This window comes from Cebidichthys violaceus, unplaced genomic scaffold (assembly GCF_023349555.1).
Source record: "Cebidichthys violaceus isolate CVI_PGR_0920_01 unplaced genomic scaffold, fCebVio1.0.p SCAF_10, whole genome shotgun sequence".
Classification (NCBI taxonomy): Eukaryota; Metazoa; Chordata; class Actinopteri; order Perciformes; family Stichaeidae; genus Cebidichthys; species Cebidichthys violaceus.
The window spans coordinates 4,928,256-4,952,305 of record NW_027176263.1 but is presented as its reverse complement, the minus strand read 5'-3'; the positions used below and the strand labels follow the sequence as shown (position 1 = coordinate 4,952,305).

Here is a 24,050-nt window from a genome sequence, read left to right as displayed (position 1 = left end):
GTTGATAAAACAGCTTTCATCATGTAGACAAATGTTAACCATAAAAGCAGTATATTTATTCATTTTAGTAAGTTTGTTAAGGATAAAACTGAAAAAGGGAAAAAGGCGATGAGAAAACGGTTTTAAGCCCATGCCTAGTCTTCACAGTTTACAGATTTTGTTCATGTAACTTAGGGCAGCAAGTAACAGTTCTTTTCATATTCAATTGATCTACTAACTATCTTCTAGATTATTAAATTAGTTGTTTTGGTCTATAAAATTATAAAATTAAGAAAAACACCGATCACTGCTTGGTGACGTCATTTAATTTCATTTATTGTCTTGCCCAAAACAACAAAAAAGTTTCAATTTGAAATGATATAAAACAAAGAAAACTGAAAATCCTCACATTGGAGGGGCAGGAACAAGCAAAATTGAGGCATTTTTGCTTGAAAATTACTCAAATTATTAATATCAAAGTATTTGTTGACCAGCAACTACAAAAAAAGTCCCTTAGTAAATGTTTCAGATGTGAATAAGTCCTGTAGTTATGCAGGTATTTTGGAAGACAGTGAATTGAATGAAATGGTCTGTAGGACATTTATTCTGTCGATAGATTAGTCAGTTATTAAATTAATCGAATAATTGTTTCAATGTCTAATTTCAGCTTAACTGGTTTAGGCTTTCTGTATATTTTTCATTATACATAATGCATTCAAATCCATGTTAAACATTTAGTTTACCACACACAGCCACAGTCTGTCATAACATAATAGCTGCATTTAGCCATGCTGCATACAATCGGAGGAAATGACGTGCCAATGTTTTGAATCGTGCGGGCTAACAAGTAGCACGGATACCTCTGCACCGACCAACATCCCCTTAATACATCTGGGGAAAACTCAGCGCTTCATGTCCCCATAATATCTGTCATAGTAAGTTTGACTCCATTCAAAGTCGCGCTAACATATAAACCGAGGTTGGTTTGGCATTAAGCGTCAGCTATCAGTGGTTAGGAGCTAACAGATACCCACGCTAGTGCTAACAACCTACCGCGACAGCACAAGACGCTGCAGCGGCAGCAAGCTTTCGTAAGAAATACTTTTGTAACATGTCCATGTAGGTCTGTACCTGGTGGGGTAGGTTACCGCATGTGGTACACGAGGGAGAGCTGTTTGGTCATTTAAGGTGTGTAGTAGCTGCTGCTCACTATATCTGTCCTCGCAAATCCAGCACTCAGACTTCCTTTACTGCACAACAGGAGAACGCAATGGACCTCCACAAAATCATCCACAATACCCTGCAGGAATTTATTCAGGCTTACATCCCTGATGCTGACCTCAGGTAAATAACTCCCCACCATTTTTACATCCTTACATAAAAGTTCTCTGTTTTTAAGGTAACCTCTCTTTTTTTTGTACCTCTCAATGCAGCACCCTGGATGATGTTCTCCTGTCCTACATCACTGGAGTCCTGGAGGATCTGGGCTCCCAGCAGAGTGTTGAGGAGATCTTTGACGTGGAGGTCTTTGCAGAGATGTTGGAAGCTTACATACCTGGCTTTGCCGAAATTGACAGGTAAACAGACGGTCACACGTTGTTGTTTTTTATTATCTGTTCAGCTTGTACTCTCATTTAATGTTATCACACCAAAAACTATTTAATTTTGCAGCGTCAAGGTCTGTGAAATGATGTTCAATCTGGCTTCAAAACTAGCCAGCGCTCGGACCTCAGGTAGTGCTTTTAAACATATTATTATTTCTAATGCTTGCAGTGGCCTACTGTGGCAGTCTTACCCTTATCCAAATGGTGTCTTCATTGTCTTGTTACTAAATGAGTGGCCAAAACAAACGTTGGGCATTGCCACTCATTTTAGATGTATATCATCAGCTTAACATTTATACAGTGTGCTGATTTGTTTCCTTTTGAACTGATGAAGAGCCTAAGGCAAGGACAGAAGACAATTCACTAAAACTCACCCCCCTGCCCAGTGAACCACCACCAGCAGAAGCGCAGTGCCTTAAAACACAGACAGAGGGCGCCACTGCCAAGGTAATCATTCCAGCATGCAGCAGCACATTATCTTCCCTTTCTTGAAACATTTTAATTACTATAATTTAACTAGTGCTGGGCAACGATTAAAATTTTTAATCGCATGATTTTCTGCGATTAATCGCATTGTTATGCGCAAAATTCAATAATGAATTCAAAAGTAGTGTATTGCACACTTTTATTTTAAAAGTACTGCTATATGAACAAAAGTGCAATAACATTTGGTTTGCAAACACTTTAAACAAATAAGGTGCTTTTTAACAGCAGTACTCCCTTTACACAGTAGCAGTTATATTTCTTGCACTAAGTGTGCTGACTTTATTCCACTGCTGTGCAACATGAATAAAATGTCCCGCGCACGTTTCAGCAAAATGTCTGTCTTCTGTTTTCATGACAGTCAGAGCATGTGAATGCAGCTCCCACTGTTCATCAATATAATGCACTGTAACTCTGAAGTGATTGTGGTTACCCAGCGATGTCCAGTAGTGTCCAGTGAGAGCAACAGTTGGTGCACGTTGTAACGCCGTCGCTTTTGTAGTCCTCTCCTTTTCATACAACTCATGTATTCTTCTTGTGACGGTGCGTCTTGAGGGAGGCTCATACGTGCCGTCATTCATTGCGATCCTAAGAACGTTCCTCAGACCTACATCTTCCACAATACTAGTCGGCCTGCAGTTTGTAGCTATCCACTTCGCTGTGGCATTTGTTAGCTTGTCTTGCTTTTGTTTATCTATACTTCTCCTACACGCTGCATCCAACGTAGTCTACTGAAGCCTCCCTCCACCTTTTGTTTGGGTGATTTGCTGGCATCAACGGTGTGTATTGTATTTTTTTTTAAACTGTGTTAATGCACGATAAAATAATTGTCGGCATTAATTAATTAATGCGTTAACGCGATAATAAAGCGTTAAGTTGCCCAGCACTAAATTGAACGTATCATCATTGTGTGTCCTACTGCTGATATCCGTAGTTTAACTTCATCAAAATGTGAGCTAATATAAGTGTGTTTATGTCCAGCTACCAGTGTCTGAGTGGGAGTCCCAGGAGCAGCACCTGCTGGAGATGTTTCCCAAATGCGGCCTGTCGGAGGCTCGCAGCGCCCTGTCGATCGCCAAAGGAGACATGGAGGAGGCCGTGCGCCTTATCATAGAGGGTGACGTCCAACTCAGCCCCACTCCTCATAACGTGAGTCTCTGCTACACAAACTAACACTGCCACTGTGCATGTCACTGATGGTGTCCTGTTGCCTTAGGTAAACCACGGGAAGAGTGTTTCCCCACAAGCAGACCAAAAACTTAAAGAGAGCATCCTCGAGAAGTGAGTAAGATTGCTATTATCCTGTGTAGAGCAGAGCTGGCCTCACTTCTCAGTTTCCATGTTTATGACTGTTTCATCTCCATAGGTACATGCTGGTGGACAGGGAGGAGGATAAGAAAACACACCGGCCTGTCGCCCCCAAAGATGTCAGTTACACGCTCTATTCACTATGTAACTATATCATACAGTGTATATATACATTTTATATGTTTAATGCAATAAAACTTGTGATTTTTACAGCCTCCAAAGAAGCTAGTCAGGTACCACAGTAACCAGGTGGTAACCACAAAAGGAGAGCGGTATCAGCTGGTGAAGAAAGACGAAGCAGAGGACTTGAAGAAGACGTATGTCAACCTCAAGCCTGCACGAAAGTATAGATTCCATTGATGACGTGCACAACGGTGTAAGAGCAGCTACTGACAATATTGTTTACACTTCTTTTTATTTATTAAGTTCATTTGGCCTAAATTTGTTCGATTTTTTTTTTTTTTTTTTTCTTTCCAAGTAAAGGAACATATTTATTAGCGTGTCAGTGGCTTATTTTAAAATATTGTTACCATTATATGCCTTGGTTAAAACAGTGTTTCAGTTACTTGAGGAGCTTTTGACATTTTGTGATATTTTGGCGAGGTTGTTGTTGTAACTTGTCGTTTGTGTGACAGCCTAACCTACTTTTTGCCATTTCAGCAGGTTTGATGTTGCACTAACATCAGGATCTGTTTTACGTCTTCATTTTCTTTCTTTATATTTCTTTTAACTTCCAGTAGACGATATAGATTCATAATCATGACATGAAGATGTAGAGATGAATCTGTGGTCTTTCTGTAAATAAGTTCTTGTGGTGCTGTAGAGATTCTTCTGGACATTACAAGTCTCGACTGCTTTTTTTATGTACTTATCAATTTATTTTTACATCATACAGAGATACAGTGCTGTGAAAATGTGTGGTCAAGCCTTGTGATTTGGACAGTTTGTTGTGCTATAAAATGGTTTTCAAATGAAAAACATAACTTTTAATAATGAAAGAGATTCTATGCTTTCGAGGCAGAATAGCACAACCTTGAACTGTCCTCACAGTGAGTAAATATGCTGCAATTAAATTCCCAAGAGGAAGGCAACAGTGCTGATTGGTTTTGATCATCTCCCATCACACCCCTTAGTGCAAATAAAGGAAATGTATGTGATAATATGCAGCGTTTTACACGTTATAACATTTTTTCTTGAATTTCTAAAATGAAAACTTTGTAAAAAATGAAGCGTGACGCCAAAGTCATCCAAAAGTGAGATTTGTTTGCCTGTGGCTACAACCTGAGAGATCTTTTTGTCGAAGCAATTTTAAAACAAAATGGAAATCACTTTTTAACTATCAATAAATTCATTGGTAACACATTTTCCAGCACAACAAATTCAGTTCTCAAGAGTACATACCATTGCAGCACTCATGTTTTTGGCATAACGTGGATGACTGTCGTTGCCCCCTAAATGTTTAGCGAAAATGCTGCGGGAGGACCTGATTTTCAAGTTCATTCCAACAGCGTTATCTTTATTTTTGATATAGATGTTTAAATTTTCAAAGTCTCCGATCATGTATTTATTGTGAAGAGGGCCGTTGTGTGCTTTGGGTCTGTTTGTACGAATGTGTTCCCTAAGTGGTCCTCCATCACAGCTCCCTTCATCTCATTGGTGTTGTGAATTTTGCTTCGCTGGTGATTGTTGGTTGTGGAATTTGTTTTATTATGATTGGATTCATTTTTGTTGTATATTATGATAAATGGGTTGGTCAGGTTTTTTTTTTTTTTTTTCCAACAAATATATACTGTTTATTTGTGTTCCCCTTTGCATCCATTTTTAGGAACTATAAACAATTGTTTTTGATTGGTGGTAATCTAGTTTTTTTTTAGAATGTAGGTGTAACACAACTGTTGAAAAGATGTTACTGATTATCAGCAGCAATGTTGTCTTTAGGTACTAGATGAAGCTGTTTAGTTTGACCCCTGCGCTTTGAGAAACCGCTGACGCACAATTTGTAGTAAATAAATACTAATTTTTGTAGATCACTCACATTGTATTTTTTAATTTGTTCACTTGTCTTACTAAAGATACTAGTTCAAAAGCACCCAATATTTTATTCAGTGACTTGATAACAAATCATCACAGAACTGTAGAACTTTGCAGACAGACTTTAATCAGAGCATAAAGGAAAGCACATGTATGTTCAAACTGGCATCCATCAATAAAAACATGCCTCTATTTCTATGAACCCTTGTCAATCCCACCTTTAAAGCTGTTTAAGGCCAGAGTGAAAACAAACATTTTGACCATAAAAAAAATATTTAAAAAGTCAAGTCATTGCAACATTAAGTGCCATGCCATTGTAAAGCGAGGCACACACGTGCAGTAAACAGGGTTAACCTAGCAATAGACGAGGTCTTACGTCAGGTAAATTCTTTGAGGAAGTGTCTCTGTTCCATCATGGTACAATTTGAATAGAAATAGATATGCACGATATCAACAATTTCAAAGTTAAACCGTAATCAAACAAACCCTAAAGACCTGTATATTCCAGGTGAATTAAGTGCTTGGATATTCCTATACCACTCACCAATTCATCCAATGACGCATGCAAACAAACCCACCCACTGGTTTGTATGATGGTTTGGCACATACAGCACAACATGTGAAATGATCCTCTCCCTTTGTTTAATGTACATTTTTACAACCCTTCTGAAGAGCACTTTAAACTTGCACAGAGACAGGCAACTTTGAAGTTGCTCTCAGTTTTAGGTCTTCAAAATATGGCTGCATGTTAAGTGAAAATAACTGCATTTCTGAGGATGTTTAATCAAAAGAGCAAGAACAGGTTTCCATCTGGAATTAGACTTTTGTACACGTTTCACCTCAGATCTGCTGCATTTAATACAGCATATTGAATAGTTGTATTTCATGTACAACATTGTACAGCTATACATTGTGTTGCAATAGCTTGGTACATAAGCTACATCCCAGCTGATGGCCCTGCTACTTCAGTCCCTTGATTTAACATAAATCTATCATTGAAGCTGTTAACTTTAACCCCTTTTAAAGTTATTTCTCTTTTCAGTTTCCCAAAACAGTGACTTACTTTTTTTTAAGTTAACTGTATTATAACTAAGATGGCAGAATGTAATTGATTTCCAGTGCCCCCTCACCTATTACTGGTAAGCAGAATAGCACATTCAAAAATCAAACAAGCAAGAGCATAAATAAACACAAAGCAGCATCACTTAGTTAAAACAATTTAGATGCAAGCAGTCACATTTTCCTTCAGTTGACTATATGAGCACCTGCACATATTTTTGATCATATTTAATTGCAGTTTTTAATTGACTGTACTTCTGTGATTAATACCATGCCTATACTTTCCTCTTTGCAACAGAAATTCTTGCTGATCACTCCCTAAAACCATGTAGGTAGGCATGGAGATGCAGATTACGCAGATAAATATATTAAAGATACTTAAAAGACCTGTCGTCTTCAAAGGTATGCACCACGTCAGTTTTAAAGCTGTCTTTGTGATGAAGACGGAGAATACAATGTGATCACTCCACATTTAGTAATCAACCCACAGCTGCGTTATTACATGTGTATAAGAAATGTTCTGTATTTAACTGATGTGTACATAATACCCCTTACCTCATCCATTAGTGGTCAAAATGTTATAGTTATTCCAAAGGTACCGATCTCAGACAACTTCTACTGGGTGAGCAAATGCACCCAAATACCTATTAGCTTAATTTATGTCGAGAGAAAACTAATTCACATAAATAAATCTGGACTGAAGCCAAATCAGGCCTTCTTCTCAAAGACAAAAGAAAAGAAAACACTTCTTCAAGCAGGGCGGATTCCGATGAGTTAGTCAGATGTTTCTTCTCTGATTGATGTATTTGCAATGACCATGGCACTTGGAGACGACTGAAGCAGAATGGTTTCAATATGGCCGCTCATTGCCGTGCAGTGACGCGTAGCTCCGACATCAGAATGTGCGTTATGCACGCAGCAGTCTCACTTTCACACGGCAAACCGTTTCAGAAGCAGACACAAACAAGAGTTTTAAGTGTGGGGCTCTAACTGAGATCCTGCTCATATCGCCCCTTGATCATGGTTTTCAGTAAAGGTCCAACCTACAGAAACACAGAAAGACTCTTGGTTAGGATAAGCTCCTTCATAGTGTCAGACATGTTGTTTTACTCATTGTCCCAGTCTGCATTTATCTTCCCTTTGTACTAAATCAGGTACGCCATAAATATTCACAGTAATTGGGTTGCTGGAAGGGTCAGCATGCCCCGGGGATTCCATGGAGCAGGTGACCTAAATCTGATTTAATGTTCTAGAAAGTGGCAGAGTGGCATTCATGTGTGACTTACGCAACTGATGATAGGAAAGAGTTTGTATTAGTGAAGAGGATATAAAAGTAAGTGTTTTTACCTCATGTGGGTCTCCAAGTGCTTCTCCCAGCATTTTCTCAATATTTCTCATGATGGCCACCTTCTGATGAGCTTTCAGCGGGTACTCTATCTTTCTGGGTGTGGAGGCGCCCTGATCAAAGGAGTCAAATAAGGTTAGTGAACATAAAGAAACATGTAGTGGCAAAGACAACACAAATGTTAAAATAATGTCCGTGAAGACTCAAGTATGCGTACTTTGTACCAGAAGTTTACAGTGATCGTCACTCCACCGTTTAACAGTGATTCAATGTGATGCCACCTGAGGAAACAAGAAAAATATCAATAGCTAAATCCATCCATCTTCTTATCAGTAAAGAGTAGTTTATAAAATAACACCAATGCCCAGCACTCACTGTGAAATAATGGATTCAACACATTAGATTTATGACTAAAAATGACAACTGCATTATACAGTAGTTGCCTTAGACAGCATGAATGTCTATCAATTCTGGGCCTATCAATAAGGCTCAGTAAACACTCATGAATGAAACACATTAATGGATAATGTTCTAACAGCATGTTGAGCAAATTAAAGAATATCAAACTGAAATGCATCCAAGAAAATCTATGTCATGGAGATAATCAGGTTATTTGGTGGTGGAGCAAATTTTTTTCTACACAAGTAATACAGAATTTCTCTAGAAATGCCAAACAGAGGTACTTCTTACCAATACATCGGGATGTAGAGCACATCTCCTGGGCCCACAACAGCCTCATAACCAACAATATTTCTAAAATCGGGAAACTTCTCATAATCAGGGTTATCAAAATCAACCTATAAATGGAAAAATATAGATTAATTACAAAACATTAACATTCTGAACCTCGTGCATCCAACTTTATTAAATGTACAAGACATTTCATTCCTTCCTACTATTTGTTTTAAAATAAGTTAATTCAGAATAATGTGACAGTTTTTCCAGTTTTTATGTGTGTCCTTATTTCAAGTAATCGTAACACATTAATCTTCATAATAACTTTATTTAAAGTTACTACAAGGAACTGTCATTTTGTGTTGATTTTGGCGGCCTCTGTGGACAAAAATGGTAGTGTTTCCAAGTACCAGATGGTCTCATTTACTTTTGTACGTCATAAAGAGGCATCAGTATTCTATTGTTTCATAACCAGTTAAAAGTGCCTCACAGTAATTTTAAATGTAATTTTAAACTGTACCCCTTTGACACTGTTGATGTGAATTATCTCTACCACTATAGATGAAGATAACAGAGCTAAATCACAATGGACCTATCTGTGGCTTACTTGGCTCTGTCTGTCACAGGGGTGGTGCACAGGATATGGATAGAGACACTCAAACTGGTCTGGAGGAAAGAGGATGCATCTCTTGTGGCCTTTAATCTGTGCAAAGAAGTTCTGCTGCTCGTCGTAATGTGCTGGTGTCACATTGCCTGTGGGGACAGAATATTAACAGGAAATGTGAAGTGTGACAAACATCAAGGACAGCATCATACAGCAGAATCTGTGAATCCCTTTTCACAGCGGATAACTTCTGTGAGAGCCCTCACCCTCCATGCCTATCAGCAGCAGGTTAGATGTCAGTTGTCCCCAGTTTCTCTTGGCTTGCTGCTTGTTGATCCAGTTCCAGTTGAACCCGAGGAAGTCAACAACAATCTTCTTCCCTACTGTGTCATTCAGGGTCTGCTGCAGATAAACCCTTGAAATGCATGAGAAAAGAGACGTGCAAAAAGTATGAGCCACCTTGTTTTACTCTCGGAGACCTGAAACAAGTCACAACGCAGCTCTTTTTTATTTATTTTTAATATGTCTTCACTTGGTTATAAGTTTGTTTACAGTGTACTTCTATTTCAGGGGACTACAACTCCTTTAGCCCACGAAGAACAATATGACATTGAAGGAAGTGGACAGCAAAATCCATAGAGTGAGTGTCAGTGAGTCAAACAAACAGTGACTTCACTTTATAAAGTGATCTGTTTGTGTGTGTGTGTGTGTGTGTGTGTGTGTGTGTGTGTGTGTGTGTGTGTGTGTGTGTGTGTGTGTGTGTGTGTGTGTGTCAAGTCAGGTCACAGTAATATGCTTCTCCCCTGATTCTCCTGTGTAAGTGCTTAGTCATTTGCTCCACCTTCCTGTGCACAATAACATTTCATGAGAGAAAACACCCTTCGCTGTCAAACACACCTGCAGACAGATTAAGTTTCCAAGAGAGGATTTTGTTTAGATTATGCATCAGCCCAGACAAGGTTAACACAAACATAGCTTACATCATATTCCTGTTCCAACTAAAATATCCTTAGAAATACGTCTTACCTCTCCTCTCCTCCCATTTCCTCCGTTATATGCATTTTATCCACAAATTCGGAGAATTTCATTTCCATCCGTTGAGACTTGGGGACAAAGTTCTCAAAATTAGCCATTTTTTTCTCATCATAATAGAGGAATTTGTGGTTTTCTGCCGTGTAAACAGAGAAGTCTCCGTCCCCAATGTTCTCCTGGAGGTATGCAATGTCCCATTTAAGAGCTGGATACACAAGGTTTGTGTCCGTTAACACCACTGGTTCCTGAAAACAGACGAAGAACATTTCAATACGGCCATATTACAAAAACTGATATGTATTTAATTCAATAGAACAAGGCTATACACTTGCAAAAACAAGCAAATCTCCATAGATCAATGCGCTATGGGACAATCACTGCAAGACTGCTAAAAGGGTTATGCCACTGGTTGTCCATACTACATTTAAAGTGACTGTTCTTTGTGGCATTAATGATCTACTATTATGATTATAGGATGGAAGTATTTTGTTTGTTAATCTACAGTAGTTAGTTGCATAAAACTACAATTAATAGTTTAATTGTATCACATATCAGACTATTGTTAATGTAGTACATAAAACAGGTGAAATAGTTTTTATTTGTTCTTTAACATTTTATTAAGATTTTTTTTTTTTTAAGTAAAAAACATGTTAAACATTTCTGCATTACTGTATATCATCTTGATTGCGTCAGTGTTTTTCAACACAAAATCTCGGAAATACTGATGTTTATAATTCTTTCATAACCTTTTCTGCAAAAAAAGGAACATAAATCCCAACACTCGCCCGCGCAGCACTTCGATAGAGCGGTTTATGGTATTGGACACACGGAGCTCCGAGGGCTACGTGACTAACTGAACGTAGACAGCTGGGCGCGCTCCCGATGCCTCTCTCTCTCTCTCTCTCTCGCTCTCTCTCTCTCTGCATGTCTCTCTCTCTCTCTCTCTCTCTCTCTCTCTCTGCACCCCCATGCTCTGCATCAGCTCTCGGTTTCACTTTCGCCAGAGAGCGCGGGGAGTCTGTGGCCTCGAAACAGCTAAACAATGTGTTGGTTTGCGTGTCGTCTTTAATAATAAAAGTGTATCTTATCATCATTACTCAGCCTTGATACGACTTGCAGGTTTTCAGGAACATGACTTATGTGACCCCAGAGTTAACTGTTTTCACAGGGGGTGTTTATATATATATATATATATATATATATATATATATATATATATATATATATATATATATATATATATATATATAATAACGAGCCAGCATGGACGAGACATTTCTATTTTATTCTTTGCTTTTGAAATCACTTGGAATGAATATACCTTTCCTTAACATGTCAAAGTAATAATGTACCTGTTTGAAAGTGTGATTAAAAATGTTTTTCACTGCACTTGATCTATTGAACTGATTCAAGCTGCATGGAAACATGGTAAATTAAATAGTGGCAATAGTCTGATTACCTGTGTGATGTGTGTTTAATTAACCGTCTTCTTTCACATCACTTGAGCCACACTGAACGTATGCACAAGAGTTCAAATGTGGTGCGTGGGTTAGTTTGATAGGAATGTTACTATTCTAAGAGCTGAAAACTGACAGCTGAATGGAAATAGAGAACCTGGTCAATTTAGAGAAGACAGAAGACATTTCTCTTCCTGTGTGCACAAAAAAAATCACTAGAAGAGAAGGTATCAGTTCTTCTAATGCAGAATCTATTTTTGCTATGTTAACATATCATTTTGCACATGTATCTGGATGAGACACTAATATCAAAAAGCATCACTCGTGTGAATAGGTTTCCTCATCACAACAAACACAAACTATGATTTTGTCTAATTAATAAAAATAAAAATGAAGAAAAATAGCAAAAAGTTTATCAGTAGCTACAAAATGTACAAGGCAAAGGTGAGCTTTAAGTAACAGTTCCTTTCTAGATATTCATCAGAACATTTTAGGGTGGAGTGAATTGCCACCCTAAAAGAAGTCATACAGAAGTCATGCACTTGAATACGTGAGCCATGTGCATGATGACATGAGATATCTGAAAAGGCTACATATTGTCTATGTTGAACAGATAAACCTCCTGGGAAATGCTCCAGCTGGCATTGACACTGAATAAAAACAATGAGAGCTGGGATGAGGTTTGTCTCCACAAGTGGAAAAAATACGGTCAGGCATGTACATCTATTTGTACACCTGCTCATCGGCTTTATGGAAGTGAATAAAGCTTGTTCCCTGTTTTCGACAAATACCACTCAAAAATGTAATTGTGCCGTCCATAGAAGAGGTTAGTGCTGCCTTATCCTGAATCCTGCTTACACATAAACCTACAGCTGTTTCACCACAAAGGTGAGAATCAAAGGGTTGAAAAACTGCTGCTGACTGCTCTCTATCATGATGTATTTCTCAGTAAGTCACAAAGATGTCTGCAGATGTTTTCAACCAGATGTCAAATGCAAACAACCTGATGTGACATCGCTGATTAAATTACCCTTGGACTTGAATTCCAATTCCCAAAACGATAAAAAAAAAAAAAAAGCTCACTGATAGCAGGCAAAGTCACACATTTACAAAACATTTACCATTGGGTGGCTTATTTTAAGGTGCAGATGATCAAATGCCTTTCTCTTGTTACTTACTTTGGGGCATCATTTATTGTCACTAATATTTGCTTGAAAGATGATTTCATCAATGTGTCAAATACCTACAATTCTGTCAATCCACTTATTGTTATAGCTCTATAGAATTATCTCTTAAAGTCAAGATAAAATGAAAAAGTACTTTTAGTTCACATCGTCATAGTATGCACTATTTAAAAAAGAACGCAAAAAAAAAAATCTAATACAGAATTGTCTTCATACTTTTTATATAAAAATCCAATCATCATTATTGCTTGTAAAACAAACTATGACGTGTGCTTACGTAAACTAGTACCAAGTAATTTCACAATCTCAATAATATCACGACATCCACCCATCAACCAATCAATCTGCAAGTTTTAGCGACAAGGGAAGTGTGTTGAGCCGCAGTCTGGAGCTCCGTATGGCGCTACATTGCATTACTACATTACATTACATTACATTACTACATTGCATTACTGATGTTAGTGGTGCAGGTCTACCTTTGTAGGTTCTTATATAGGTGTTTACACTTTCAGCAGGCTAATGAAGTGGGTTTACCTCGTTGTTGATGAGCATCTCTGCTCGGGGGTCCGTATGAGACAGTCTGGGAATGGGTTGCGTTTGGAAAGAATATTTCCGCAGCTGAGACTCATCCCAGTCCAAGTTCTGGACGCCAGTGAAACCAGTACCGTCTTCGCTCGCCGCCGGATCAGCCTCCGCAACGGTCGCCGCCGCCATGGTCGCCTCCGTCCTGCTCACAAGGAAATAACCCGCTTTTCTTCCGGACCTTGCCCTACTGGGCTACAGAGTCAGCAGCGGGACGGTGACACGAGCTTTCCCATTCACGGTTATTAAATAGATTGAGGAAGATATGTGCCGTCCTGCAGCGGCAGCGGCAGCGGCAGCAGCAGCGGCAGCTCCTCTCTCCGGATCTGTTCCGTAGTGTTTACACACCGGTTTCTCAGACCGAAAACAAACGACACAAGCTCGGACAGTAAAGGAAACACCTCGACAGTGTTAACGCCCCGGATATCGGACAGAGACACCTAGTGTGCCGGATGACTGAATGCTCATCCTGTAATAATGTACCTTTACCACGAGAGAGAGCTGTTTGCTTTGTTTTCTTGCAGGTTTTTTTCAGAAAATTGATCGCCAGAAAGTCGATTGACTTATCATAAGTGACAGAAATAAAGTCATGATAATCACTATTTCAATCTAAGCTTATTTTTTAATACATTTGTCCAAGATAAAAATAGGGTACTTTTTTGAGAATGTAACCTATTTTATATATCTACACTATATTTCAGACGGAATATTGTACTTTATTGTCCCACTGCATTTATCCGACAAAATAGAAATTGCAGATACATTTTTTAATACAAAACATATGATTAACTTTATAATAATGACCATTATTATTATTATTCTATTATTTAATAATATACATTATACAATATAAACATTATATAGAAACTCTGAAAGTGGCCACTCTACATAATACATTACATTACACTCTGAGTGAGCATGATCTAAGTTGCATGCAGGGGTTGAAATTGTAAATTCACTCAGTGATAGTACTTTGGGCTACTTGCAGTATTATTTCCATCTTGCATTAAACAATCCTAAAATCAGTTCCATCTAGACCAAGTACAACAATAACATTGTAAGGCGTAATTCTGCATTATAGGTACTTTACTTTTGACAATAAGTACACTCTGCTGGTAATACTTGCATATTTTAAACAACTTGAATCTAAATACTTCTTCCACCAGTGTTGGTCTGAACAATGTGCTGAACAGTATGAAGCAATAATGCATAGTAATGTCACTGATGAAGTACAAGACAACATTTATTCATCATTCATCAGACAGGTTGAGAAGTTGTCCTCTCTCTCTCTCTCTCTCTCTCTCTCTCTCTCTCTCTCTCTCTCTCTCTCTCTCTCTCTCTCTCTGTCTCTCTCTCTCTCTGTCTCTCTCTCTCTCTCTCTTTCTCTCTCTCTCTCTCTCTCGCTCTCTCTCTCTATGAGAAGATATGGAAATGAAAGACTGAGCAAACACTTTTGAAATCCTGAGACAATATTTAACTATGGTCATCATTGCCTCAGCATTGCTATATTGATCCCTTTTCATGAGATAACACAATGCACACAGTACATTGCTCACTGGACTGATCGGCTGATGGAGTCTCGCTCTGTTTTGTCAATGTCATACTGGTATTGAACTAGATGGAGAAAAATCTTATCAATCATTTTGATCATTGCTACTTGATCAAGGTTTTAACCTTTTCTGACAGCTTTTTAAAGCCACAAAAAGGCAGAATTTGAGCTCAAATGCATCTCCTGAAGTGTCTGTGAAGCCTGATACATCTTGTATGTTTTCTCTTGATTCAGGCTTTATCAGCAGGTTTCCACGGCAGGGACTAGTTTGAGGCTCCCTGGTGGGTTCCCATGCTCTGTGTTTCCTGTGCAGATCAGTGAGCTGAGCTGAGCTGATCCCCCGACGCTCCCCTCTTTCCATTCTTTGCAGATAGAACCAGAAGATTGACCACCCTGGTGAGCCTCAAGAAGCTTGTATCTCAATCCTGCTGATAGCAACAAACATGCACCACGGCTGCCTTTTCCCCATCAGATGGACTGCTGTCAAAACAAAGACCCTCTTTAGGAGATACTGTTCCAATGAAACAGTTTCCTGATGAGTGGAAGCGTCTGATGTTTCTTGAGCTTATGGCTAATGTAATTGTAACAAACCAACAAAAATATACACACAGGTAAAGTTATTTTGCAGATTTTTTGTTTTGTTTTAAGAGCTTTCGGTGGATGTCCCACTCATCTGTACTCATTTGGCTTTCTCTCACATTCATATTGACCCTCGCCCCTCTAGGTGTTGTAGGTCCAGAACCCTTAAGCCATAAATCCTATTAGCCAAGGATTCTCTGAAGCATTATAAGTCGTTTTCCCATCTTTCAGTGATTGCATTATCACTTACTACCTGAGAGAAATCTTCCCCTATATTATTTATATGTATGTGGTTTGTTGCAGAGCTACAAAAGTACTAATTTAAACAAAAATACATTCCACCTCTACCTTTCTCTTCTGCCAGTACTAAAAAAGCATGTACACATTTCTATAAATAATTGTTGGTGTTCCTACAGCAGTTTAAATTGATTATTGAAGCTCTGTGAAAAAGCATCTGCTTAAAACCCCACTTTTCATCTGTGGTGTCCCCTCTCCCTCCGTCACCTTACGGCAAATTGGACATGGCAGGGCTGGCCCAAGAGACGGAAGTTCAGACCCCCGCGGTCGGAGGTCGTGTCACTCTCTGGGAAATTATGTGTCATGATCAACATTGTTGTGCTGTTTCACACGCCATTATAATGTGTGTGTGTGTCTCATTCAGTTCATCCCCCTTCCGTTTTCACATTTGTGTGGTTGTTCATTCGAGGGAATACAATTTACAGAGAGAATGCTGATGATAAAGCCATGTTTTTGTGTGTCTGTAATTCAGGTTTTTTGCCTCAACTGTGGCCTCTGGTTCTTCATGTGATTCTCATAGTCTATTTATAGTAGTCCATTACAAACACACCCCTGATTAAAGACAAGTGGAGAAGTATGGTGTAGCAGGTTGATAGGGTATGTGGCAATTTTGTACAATATAAGCATTAATTTACTTTGTCTCTTTAAAGCAGAGATCTTTTGCTTCTCTCAGTTGAACCTGCAGTCCACCATCTGACATTAGGTTTCCAGTTTAGGCATAGTATTATCTTCATATACTGCCAACTAGAGTTATTCCCTCTCCTTAATCTTCGCTGCTGCATCCACAACAGATCTTGTCTGAATACGGGAACAGTGCCACAGGTGTGTCAAGCTGCTGATCTTTAAAACAGCTAAACACGTTTTTCTGTCATGTCTTTCCCACACATTTATGAATTGCTGCGTCAACAGGCCTTCCATCGTGAGATGTATTTTTTCATCTGGGCAGAAGTCGTCAATTTTCTGCTGATAGTGAGCCAGTGCATGACAGCATGACTCACGCGCTTAACCAAAGAAAAAGTCCACATAAGAATCAATTAATTCTGCACGCAGAGTTTAAAGTGGCTTTGTTCAATTGAATCCAAAATGCATGTCCTATTTCTAACTTTGCATTACCTTTAAAATCCTGTGAATGAACATTTTGATGTGCCTCTGTTGTACTTACTCCCTGTCACAGTGCATCGCAGAACTTCCACAGAGCCGCAGGGCAAAAGCTTGGTATGCTGGTTCTTTTGTTGGTGAGAGGGTTTTGCTGCATGCCAGGCAGAGCAATCCAGCCAGCCACAGGGGTCATCAGAGGAGGGAGGAGTTTTGATTATGATCATTATTTGGTAAATAAGATGTCAACAAGGTGTTTCCTTGACACTTTATTGAGTAAAAGGAGGAAGGTGCAGAAATGAACTCCCCCTTCTCAATGGGACCTCTAATCTCCTCTTTCATGTCCCATCTCGTCTGAAGGGTTTCGGCTTCGGCTGCCATGTGCTAGTTTGCCTGGGCCTGGCACTTCTTACTTGCAGGTGGGGTGAGTATCCTGGCAAGCATGTGTTTATAAAACCCACTTGTTTGGGCACAATACTTGAACTAACTTCTTTTGAGAGAACAGTGTGAATCAGCGCAAAGCCTTTTCCCAAAGTTCTTTAGAAGGCGACAGCCCATTGAGAGTAGAGAAGGAGGGATTACCTTCCTCGACAGTGGTGCATTTCCGAGAGAGCTGATTAGCTCTGCATTCATTGTTAAATCGAGCAAAGGAAGGCCCTAGAGGAGTGAAAGGATCCAAATAGGTGGGCCCAGAAATAAAACAGCCGCAGGAAGCCCTGCACAGGCAACCCAAAGTTTTCCCAACATTTCTTTCCCCCTCTCCTAAGGAGGTGCGGCGTGAAAAAGGAGATTAGCATACAAAATTAGAGGCGGGATGATTTTTTAAGGGCAACTTGCCTCATGCCCTCCACCCCCAAGGCCCTACTCTGTCTGGACAAAGTTAATTAAACTAGTATTAAACAGTAAAGAAACTTCCAAGCGCTTGGGAGTTAGGGGGCTCTTTGAGGATTACCATGATGAGGGAAAGAACGGGAAGGTATTTGTTGAGGCCAAATTGAGAAAGGCGTGATGGAACGAAGAGTATACGCTGGAAAGTTTTCTATTCTTGCTGGTATGCCCCAGAGTATCCTGACCCCAATGTGAACAATGTGAAAGGAAGGTTGTGTTTACTGCAAACCATCAGGTATCACTGCCGCAAGTAAAGAAGGATGAGCGGAATGAAGATTGAAGAATTTATTTTTTTGTCATCACAATTTAATAGAAAACAAACCACAGAGGCAACTAACAACAAGAAAGAACCGGGAAATGTGCAATAAATTAACAATGTACAGTACAAAGTGCTTCAATTTATATACAATTAAATACATACAGGAGGGCAGCAAAGGTTAGGGCGAGCAAGATGATGGGAGAGGAAACTTTTCCCCAAAAATTTAAAAACATTTCTGCATAAATTCAAAGCTTGCCAGTGATAGTTGAAAAATACAAAGATTACTGGTAGGTCTTTTCATGGGAATACAACCTGAAGGGCTGTTAAAAGTTGTGATTTTAGAAGCTAATTTTGCCAGTTCTCAACAGTCAGATCATCATAACTATTTAATTTAAAGGTTTATGTGTATGTATGAAAATAAATAAATCATGTTGTGGATAATTTTGAAGTCACTCTTTAAATGCCCAGTGAAAAAAAAAACGTATAAAAAATATATCTTAAATACATTTACACCAAAAATTCTACAAAGTTGTAAACTTCTCTATCATGTGGCTTTGTGCACATCTCACTGTCTTTAATTCTTAATACAAATTTGACAATGAAGATGGTCTGAACTTGTAGTTTTGCTAAGCTTTTGTCCAAAACACACACACTTTCTGAACATGCAGAGAGAGTTGGAGTGTTGACAGGAGCTGCAGTGGTACGAATATGATGACAGCATGGTGAAGATGCTCAGTGCTTCTTCCTCAGTCTGAGGTTCTTCCTTCGGCTACCGGCACTCTCATTCCTTCCCCTCTGACCTCCTTTCTTTACACAAAAGTACTTGGTCACTGTCTTTCTGCATTGCTCACACTTAACCGTGCAGCACCAGTGGAATTTACAATTACAGCTCGACACTATCTCAGCTTTGCGTTCCTCCACGGCCAGCCCGCACTCCCCGCATAGCCTCTTGCAGCTTCGTTTCTCCCATTTGCTCAAGTTCTTGCCCTTCTTGAGGCACTCTCGGCCCTCGGTGCCCGGCAAACCCAGTGTGCGGTTTTCCAGGCAGTAATCGGGGGAGTCTTCGAGGTGGACCAGCTCCTTACGAGAGATGGAGCTAAAGGTCTCGGCGACGGCCCCCCGGCTGGCCGCGCTGTTCCCCGCTCCTCGGAGGAGATCCACCTTCAGAGCCCTGTGGTACTTCTCCTTCAAGTAGTTCCCCACTTCCCTGAATTCTGGCAGCTGCAGCCAGCAGGTCTGAGTGGTGCAGCTTCCTGACACCCCGTGGCACTTGCATGTCTTCTGCATGGTCCCCTTCACAGCCTGGAGACGCCAGAAAAACATTGTTAAAATGTATTTATAGTTTACTGTGTTAAAGGATGTCTGCTTCATATGAAAAAAAGTGTCAAAACACGTGTGTGTGTGTGTGTGTGTGTGTGTGTGTGTGTGTGTGTGTGTTTGTGTGTGTCTGTGTGTGTGTGTGTGTGTGTAAAAGACAGGATGTCCATTGTCTCTTGATTGATGTGTTGTCAAATGAAGTGATTGAATTGATTGAATTGAAGTTTTCCAGTTAAGTAAAAAGAGGGATGAATACATTGAAAGGAAGAAATGATAGCTTCAAGGTCCATAGCTGAGTTCCTTAGTCGTCCTCAGTGTTTCCTGACTTTACCCGACACAAAACAGCTGTCGGTTGAAAGGGGACGTTTTCTTTTCGTGAGGAGGGGATGAACTTTCTGTTGAGGTAAGGCTGAATCAAAGTTTCACATCGAGTACTATTGTCCCCCCAGAAGAAATAGGAGTATTTATTTAGCATGTTCATTATCAACATGTTTTCCAGTGTGAGAAGACCCAATGGAGAGTCCCATTGAGCGGAGAAATGAAAAAAAGGAGTTTTTTTCTTTCTTTCTATCCCCATTTTTTTTCTGTTACAATGATGCTCCAGGTGCCATGGGGATCCTAGGGCCCAACAGGGGGGAGCAAAGGCACCGTAAACAAAGAGCACTTCAGCTGCACGCCTGTGGTCCCCTCAGACTCCCTCGGGGCCAAACAAAGACCAACATAAATGTGGGATCCTTATTGCAAGAATAAAACTAAACACTTATTTTAAAAAGCAGCATAATACAGAATGCTGTGCAATGTCTGGCTCCCCAGGATCTCTAATTAAGCTTGCACCAGTGATCCTGAGATTCTCGAGTTGAGGTATTGTCATAAGGGGCATTCAGCACTAGTAAATAGGCCCTTCTGGTACACCGAACACACTGTTATTATTGGGGACGAGTGGCACCTCACTTATAGCGACGTGAAAGGGATGCTTGGGTGGCACACTCAGTGTAATTCTGAGCAGGGGAAAATTATTCAAAAGGTGCTTTACACTGTGCAATCAGTTGGAGGGCCAGGAGACATTCCCAAAATATCAAGCAAGCCGCCACCCAGTTTAAATACTGTAAGGTTCAAATCAAAGCATTAACATCACATACTTGTGCTTCATCTTATATCAAGGGCTCATCTCTCATTGCCAAGTGGATGGAGCGGATTATGGAGCAGCCACTGTACCTTGCGTCCAGCCTCGTTGTTGTGGAGATTCATAGCTGCTCGTGAATCCTGTCCAGTCTCCAACGCATCAACAAACTGTTTGGAGATGGCCTCGCCAAAGCCAACGTTGTCACTGCAGCCTCCCCAGAGCCAACCATGACCGCCTGGGAGAACAAAGAAAAATTAGGTTCAAATCATCTGCGCCATTTGATTCAAAAGTGGGTATTTATGTGCACATTTTCGTATTTCTCTGACCTCGTTGTCCGTTCCTGCTGTCATCACAGCCACAGTTGTCAAAGTCTCCGAGACTGCAGTTCCTGGTTAAAGTGTACATGACTCCAGCGGAGCTGATGGCATGAACGAACGCAGTCTCCCGATTTGCTGTCAGCAGAAAGACTCATTAACTAGCTTATCGAATTCACACAGATCTATGTATCCTATCCGAAGTAAGTTTGTTTACCTGCATTTTATGTTGCATATTTATTCCTATTTTTAATTTATAAAACAGCTTCAAAAAACGTTGACTTAATTAGTCAATTTCCCATATTCTACTGAGGCCCATAAAACCAGACCTAATGGTTTCTGCATTTCTAAACTGTCCCTGCATGAAGTTAATTTTGTATTGCCAAACACATTTGACTCTTTGTCTTGTGAATCTTGGTGTATTGCTTTCATAAGCTGAAAATAGAGGCAGTGATTCGGGAGGATGTTGGGAAATGGATTAGTGTGTTTGTTTTGCCTCCGGCGACCGTGCCCACTGTAACTATCCCAAAGCGTGATGAATGCTTCCATTAAGGAAACATCTCTATTTCACAAAGGGGGGGAAATGCCTCCCCTCTAACACAGAAACTTGAAACACAAGCACACAGTTACAAAACGTATTTGAAACATCTCTGAAATTCTGTAAGCTAACATTTCCCGTTTAGAGGTGACCTCTCCCTCAGCCGAGCTGCAGTGTAGCGGTGTTGGAGCTGGTGTCTGGGGGCTGTGGACTTACCGCTGCGCAGGCTGCTGTGCGTGGACAGCTGCAGAGCTCTCTCGGGGCAGTTCCAGCGATCCCATGCAAACTGGTATTTGCACTCCTCTATGCCACTCTGAGCTCCTGCTGCCACACTGCTGGAGTAGATCAGGTATGCCTGCAGCAGAGACAGCGGATATATTAAACCCATAAGGCAATGCACGAGCACCCCTTATTTTCCAACAGTGACAACATGATAACTAAGAAGTTGAGATGTTTCTGAAACATCTGGCATGATATGCTACCCAGATATATTCATTAGATGATATATTAGCATCGTCTTCAGGGAATAATTATCTGATCCAACCAAATAAGTAGAAAGTAAATCATTTTTTTGAATAAACTGCAGAAGCCAGAGCCCAGAAGATAGAGCTCAGACATATGCCACTTGAAGACAGTCAGTGGCCACAGATCCAACAAATCATGAGAGCCCTTCTGGTACTTCTGAACACACTCAGGGTTCATAAAATCAAATGTTATGTGAAGAAGAAAACTAGGAATGGTGATGTGAACCGGTTTCAATCGCTTGTATCTCCTGGAGGGTCAAATGTTTTACTCATCAATGTGCCTTGCCACTTTCCAAGAATTGAATTTCTCAAGAATTGCAAAGTGGATAACACATCAACAGGTCTTTCGTGTAGATTGAACTCATTGTCAGTTTCATGACAAAAACAATGTGAACTGATTAAAACATGATTCTACTTTTTAAACTCTATCAGCCGCAGTGAATATGCTGAATTGTTGAGCTCTCTTAAACCAGTACGCTCTGTCCTTGGCTTTCGCCCGCCTCTCTGTGGCTTGTTCACACTGTGTGAGCGATAATATAACTAATATGTCTCAAGTGGCCTTTGGAGAGATGGAGTGCCACCTCTTTCACAGGGGTCTGGTTCGCTAATGATGACCACCCACTACAGCAATGTCTGCCCTCACCTCTTCAAAAATTCAACCCGCAAATACGCAGAGCCTCTGAATAAGGTCAAGTGTACAGAGGGGGGGAAAAAACACAAAGGACTAAGAATATCACCGATATATCATAAGTGCCATTGTTGCATACATACAGGTACAAGAACTTGTCCATACACTTGAGTTCAGACATCACAAGGACAAAACAGAAACCATGTTTTCTCTCCATCTCTCTTTTGGGGAAAGGACAGGGAGAAAAGATCAAAAGAAAGTTGGCTTACCTTGGGTCCAGTCATCAAGAAATTATTCACTGACCTGGAAAAGGAGACAGCTTATTCACTCAGGGAAGCTCAGTGTCCTTCACAAATTCCTCTGCTAACATCTCTCATTAGTGCGCTTTGTAACATGTCAAACCGTGACACCAGTGGGCATCCAAACCTAGTGACTAAGTACACTGCTAAGTTTCTTTTAAAAAAAAAAAAATATATATATATATATATATATATATATATATATATATATATATATATATATATATATATATAAAATTAAGAATGAATGGCAACAATTGTTTTATTAACAATTGAAAACTTACAATTTTGCGGTTGCCAGGTTTTGAAAACCTCCCTGACTGGTGTTCATCCTTTATATTTGAAAAGTAAATCTGTTCCAAATGTTAGTAGTTTCATTTGAAATGCTCATGGTGTTCTCACTTTCAAAAAAGCCATCAACTCTGTCGATATAAAAAAAAATGTTAACTCATTAATTAATTAATTTAACTCATCATGTCCACAGTATAAAGTGTTGATAAGTTAATAAATGGATTTTGGTCTTTAGCCCTTTTCTAGAAAAAAACAGTCAGTTGGTAGATTGGAGCTTCACAACCTGGCAACCAAAAGGTTGTTCTAACTAATGGTTTACAGCTGATATAAAGAATTAGTAAATTACTTATTCACCACTAATAAAGCCATTAGTTACAATTTATAAATCTTTTATAAGAGAAAAAAGTGGTGTTGGTGAAATGCATAAAAACAGATCCAGCAAGTCCATAATTTATGTTTCCTTATTTTCAATTGCAAAATTGTTAAATTAAGTGATATTATAGGTCAAATTGTGCCATTTTAATAAAACTATATGAGAGAGAAAAAAATACATATAAATGAGCGCTTACAAAGAACACTAAAATATATTGTCTATATATATATATATATATATATATATATATATATATATATATATATATATATAGATGAACATCATCAGGACACCAAATTAATCTGCATAATTAAGAACATATTTATAATGTTTCATGATCATTTAAACTCACCAGCAGCAGTATGGCCTCATGTGAGCCAGGAGAACGAAAATGTAATAGAAAATCTCCAAATGCATGAACATCCTGACAGGTGAGGGGGGTGACGGTGACTCTGAGCCCGTCCAAAGCCTGCAGACAGTCTAACGATGGAGAGGAAACTGAGCTACCAGCACATGAAACTTCACCAGGGCTTCCAAGATTCAAGGAGGGGGCTCTGAAATGGAGCTGCTCTCGTCCCAACAAGAGATTATCTGCTTAATTAAAGATTTTCCCCCTTTTTACTCTCTTGGCCA

The 24,050-nt window shown here is 39.6% G+C and overlaps 3 protein-coding genes across 3 annotated transcripts; 1 reads left to right on the top strand and 2 right to left on the bottom strand.

Moving 5' to 3' along the window:
- The first annotated feature begins 810 nt into the window (after positions 1 to 810).
- Positions 811 to 5,408, top strand: cuedc2 (CUE domain containing 2). Its single transcript, XM_068721810.1, has 9 exons — positions 811 to 914; positions 1,241 to 1,323; positions 1,413 to 1,556; positions 1,651 to 1,712; positions 1,918 to 2,030; positions 3,048 to 3,215; positions 3,283 to 3,347; positions 3,433 to 3,493; positions 3,588 to 5,408. Exons 2-9 carry the CDS (start codon positions 1,250 to 1,252, stop codon positions 3,732 to 3,734), a joined length of 834 nt encoding a protein of 277 aa, XP_068577911.1. The 5' UTR covers positions 811 to 914; positions 1,241 to 1,249; the 3' UTR covers positions 3,735 to 5,408.
- A 104-nt stretch (positions 5,409 to 5,512) lies between these two features.
- hif1an (hypoxia inducible factor 1 subunit alpha inhibitor) lies at positions 5,513 to 13,692 on the bottom strand. Its single transcript, XM_068721799.1, has 8 exons — positions 13,296 to 13,692; positions 10,115 to 10,365; positions 9,355 to 9,503; positions 9,092 to 9,237; positions 8,500 to 8,606; positions 8,027 to 8,090; positions 7,812 to 7,922; positions 5,513 to 7,507 (listed from the first exon to the last, which is right to left on the bottom strand). The coding sequence occupies exons 1-8, from the start codon at positions 13,473 to 13,475 to the stop codon at positions 7,451 to 7,453; spliced, it is 1,065 nt and encodes a 354-aa protein (XP_068577900.1). The 5' UTR covers positions 13,476 to 13,692; the 3' UTR covers positions 5,513 to 7,450.
- A 4,415-nt stretch (positions 13,693 to 18,107) lies between these two features.
- Positions 18,108 to 23,840, bottom strand: wnt8b (wingless-type MMTV integration site family, member 8b). Its single transcript, XM_068717411.1, has 6 exons — positions 23,770 to 23,840; positions 22,724 to 22,757; positions 21,519 to 21,657; positions 20,777 to 20,902; positions 20,543 to 20,685; positions 18,108 to 19,312 (listed from the first exon to the last, which is right to left on the bottom strand). Exons 1-6 carry the CDS (start codon positions 23,838 to 23,840, stop codon positions 18,743 to 18,745), a joined length of 1,083 nt encoding a protein of 360 aa, XP_068573512.1. The 3' UTR covers positions 18,108 to 18,742.
- Between the last annotated feature and the right edge of the window lie 210 nt (positions 23,841 to 24,050).

Bases quoted from the DNA above. Each gene is read 5' to 3' on its own strand.
- cuedc2 (XM_068721810.1), top strand. From the start codon at position 1,250: ATGGACCTCCACAAAATCATCCACAATACCCTGCAGGAATTTATTCAG. The intron at 1,713-1,917 runs GTAGTGCTTTTA...GAACTGATGAAG, and splicing joins AGCCAGCGCTCGGACCTCAG to AGCCTAAGGCAAGGACAGAA. The intron at 3,494-3,587 runs GTCAGTTACACG...TGATTTTTACAG, and splicing joins GGCCTGTCGCCCCCAAAGAT to CCTCCAAAGAAGCTAGTCAG.
- hif1an (XM_068721799.1), bottom strand. From the start codon at position 13,475: ATGGCGGCGGCGACCGTTGCGGAGGCTGATCCGGCGGCGAGCGAAGAC. The intron at 9,504-10,114 runs GTAAGACGTATT...ATGCATTTCAAG, and splicing joins GAAATGGGAGGAGAGGAGAG to GGTTTATCTGCAGCAGACCC. The intron at 8,607-9,091 runs GTAAGCCACAGA...TTCCATTTATAG, and splicing joins CCTGTGACAGACAGAGCCAA to GTTGATTTTGATAACCCTGA.
- wnt8b (XM_068717411.1), bottom strand. From the start codon at position 23,840: ATGTTCATGCATTTGGAGATTTTCTATTACATTTTCGTTCTCCTGGCT. The intron at 22,758-23,769 runs GTGAGTTTAAAT...CTCCTTTTCCAG, and splicing joins ATGAGGCCATACTGCTGCTG to GTCAGTGAATAATTTCTTGA. The intron at 19,313-20,542 runs GTACAGTGGCTG...TGGCGTCTCCAG, and splicing joins ACAACGAGGCTGGACGCAAG to GCTGTGAAGGGGACCATGCA.